The 2852-nt window shown below is 55.3% G+C and overlaps 1 protein-coding gene across 1 annotated transcript; it reads right to left on the bottom strand.

The window, feature by feature from the left end:
• Positions 1-36: 36 nt before the first annotated feature.
• CHC_T00002201001 (hypothetical protein) lies at positions 37-537 on the bottom strand. Its single transcript, XM_005713175.1, has one exon. It carries the CDS (start codon positions 535-537, stop codon positions 37-39), a length of 501 nt encoding a protein of 166 aa, XP_005713232.1.
• Positions 538-2852: the final 2315 nt, after the last annotated feature.

Genomic DNA, 2852 nt, shown 5'->3' with positions numbered 1-2852 from the left:
TACACCCGCGCCCCACACAGGTTCCACCCGCGCGCCTCATTCGACCGCGACAGCATCGCCACTCGGTATAATCCCACGCCCCCTGCGCATCCCGCCCCCGCCGCGCAGGCCGCCCTCCTCCTTACACGCCTCGCACGCCGTCTCCATCTCGCTCCCCCGTACGTTGCGCCCGCACGCGGGTCCACCCCGCGCAAATTCAGCTGCTACGTCAGACGCGCTGACGCCGCCGCAGACCCATGCAGACCGTCTCACCGCCAGCGCCCCCCGAGCGCCGCTGCGTAGACATGCGCCTACTGTGCGCTGCCGGACACGTATTTGCTCTTCAAGCCGTCGCAAACACCCCCCGCCGCCGCTTCTGAATTGTGCCTTGCACAGTTTGCAAGCTAACCGGCGTGCCGGGCACGCGCGCGTGTGGACACGCCTGTGCGAGCCGCCGCCCCGGGCGTGCCCGCACGCCGTGCCATGTCGCTCGTGTCTACGGAAACGGTTTAGATGTGGCGCGGCGGCGCCATGACAGCTGTTGCCACCTGCGTGCATCGCCCCCCCGCCCTTACTGTACCATTAGAGGTAAGCTGCATGACACCGCTCCCCTTGGGAGCAGTCGCTTGTTGCTTCCACAAATTCCACGGCTGCCTGCTCCCACACCCGTCGTCGCGCTCGCCATCATCTGCATGTTGGTTCGTGCACGCACCAGACTTCAGCCATGAGTTCGTGTATGGAGCTGAACCGCACCTGAAATGTGTCCGCCAATACCCTAGTTCGCCACACTCTCTGCCGGTCAAAGTTTGTTGTTCGTTTGGATGTCAACGCCTTTCGCACCCCCTTTCTGTATCACTATTAAATTCATGTTCGTTGTTTGTAGAGAATTGTCCCCCTAATCTTCACTACTCTATTCTTCATCCCTGTTCCATCTCAACACACGTAAGCGAGTGACGATTGGAACACCACTTGCATCGCGTTCATTTCATAGGAGGTACACACACTGTACAATACTGTCCTGGCCTTCTGTCTTTAGGAACGCTCTTTTCTCACAAAAAGAATGCACATCCAATACGCCATTCTTCACCTTTTTCCTCAAGCATCCCCACCAAAATTGACCAACAAAGAGAAAGTCCCAGACATTCTGGATGAACCCTCCATGAACACTGCCTTTTGTGCAGTGCTCAACATACTTCCCACACGCTCGTGGCAAAGAGCCTCTCCCTCATTCACGCTCGCTTACGTTTCCACACGGGTCCAGTTGCATCAAACATGATGAAAGAACAACAACTGTCCTCTTCAGTACTCTGCTGTGTAGTACAGTAACCCCAGGATGCCGTACGTGCGCAGATTTCAAGATCCGGTTAGTCTTCACAATTTTCCTCTCAACGTCCCTGCGCCACCCAACCAGGTTGCGCTACATACGCTTTCCTCCTGTCCTTGCTTTCTATCATGCCCACCTCTGGTCGCTTCAGCCGACTGCCCATCACCTTAAAAGTCTGTACAGCATCGGGATGCTTGTGAGGATGTCACGAGCGATGTCACAGACAAAATAGCCGCGAGCGATCTCTCGAACTACTTCTTCTTTGGTACTGCTGGGAACGGCACCGAGAGCAACTCGCTTGAAAGCCGTTCTTCAACACATATGTCATCCAGACTCGAAACATAAACTGCAGAGACAAATTCAAAAGACACACAAAATCTTCACTATATACGGAGGCACAACCCTCGTCGTGTCGCTCCCCATCAAGCGCGACCCGCGTAATCTGATCAAACGTGACACCCTCCAAAGTCCATTCTTCATGCAACTCCTCCACATCAACTAAGCATCTCTCCGCTAATTCTTCCGACCCCTTCACTATGTAACACAAAACATCATCATCAAAGTCGTACGGATCTCCATTTTGCACTCCCGTGATAGTAGCCACAAAATCCTTGGGCGGCGTTCTACCACTTCTATCCTTCATTCTCACGGTTGTGCCTTTACGTAGCAGGCCTTTCCTGATTTTTGTTCTCTCAGCTCGTTTCATAGATGCTTGTCGACGCGCTTCTTCGTTCATTTCTCGAAAACATACGCCGCACTTGTGGCAGTTCTCATGTGAATGGGCTTCGCAGACAAGAACCTTATGCCCATTGTCAATTTCAACAGTTTTGATTCCTGAAGCCATTATGGAAGGACTCGTTGGCGCAGGACCGGTGCGATAATCCGACGATCAAGAGACGAACGAGTCGTTTCGCTTTCACTGAACTGCCGCGGCTTCGAGGCGAAATGCCACTGCAGCTGGGGTTCCACCGCGATTTCTAGAAGATGTACAACATCGTGGTACAGTACACAGTACAGTGTACTGTTGCGGCAATTCTGTCGCGGGGCGCCGAGCGACCTGTAATGACGGGAATCCACCCGTATTCTTTTACTCCTCACAAGTCTGCTGCCTCCCCCTTCCTATCTTCGAGAATGGCTTCTTAAGTACACGTTCCCCGGGATGAGTCGGCTATCCCCAACCCTCCCTCCCGTAATTTCCCCTTCGATCCTTCGATCCAGCTTCCCCTTGCCCCACCGGTAGCCACCTCCTCGTGCCATTTTCCCTTCGCGCCCTCGGCCGGCGACCTGCGCGGTCTTTCTGCCCCAGCCCGAGCCCCGTGCGGCCTATGGTTTCCTTCGTCTCCCCGGTGGCTGGCACCCCCAATTCCCCGCGCGTGCTGTCTCGCTCCCTCCTTCCCGCCTTTCGCATGCCCGTCCTTCGGCGGTATACGGATGCGCTCCGCCCCGTGGTACGCGTGTCCAGCTCGCCACCTGGCAACCGAATGCCTCGTAACACACGTCCCATTTCCTTTGCCTCTGCGGTAGGACGTCTGAAAAGTCTACTCTTCTT

The sequence above is a fragment of the Chondrus crispus genome, genomic scaffold (genome assembly GCF_000350225.1).
Source record: "Chondrus crispus Stackhouse genomic scaffold, scaffold_129, whole genome shotgun sequence".
Lineage (NCBI taxonomy): Eukaryota > Rhodophyta > Florideophyceae > Gigartinales > Gigartinaceae > Chondrus > Chondrus crispus.
The sequence above is the reverse complement of the archived record's forward strand: the minus strand, read 5'-3'. Positions and strand labels throughout refer to the sequence as shown.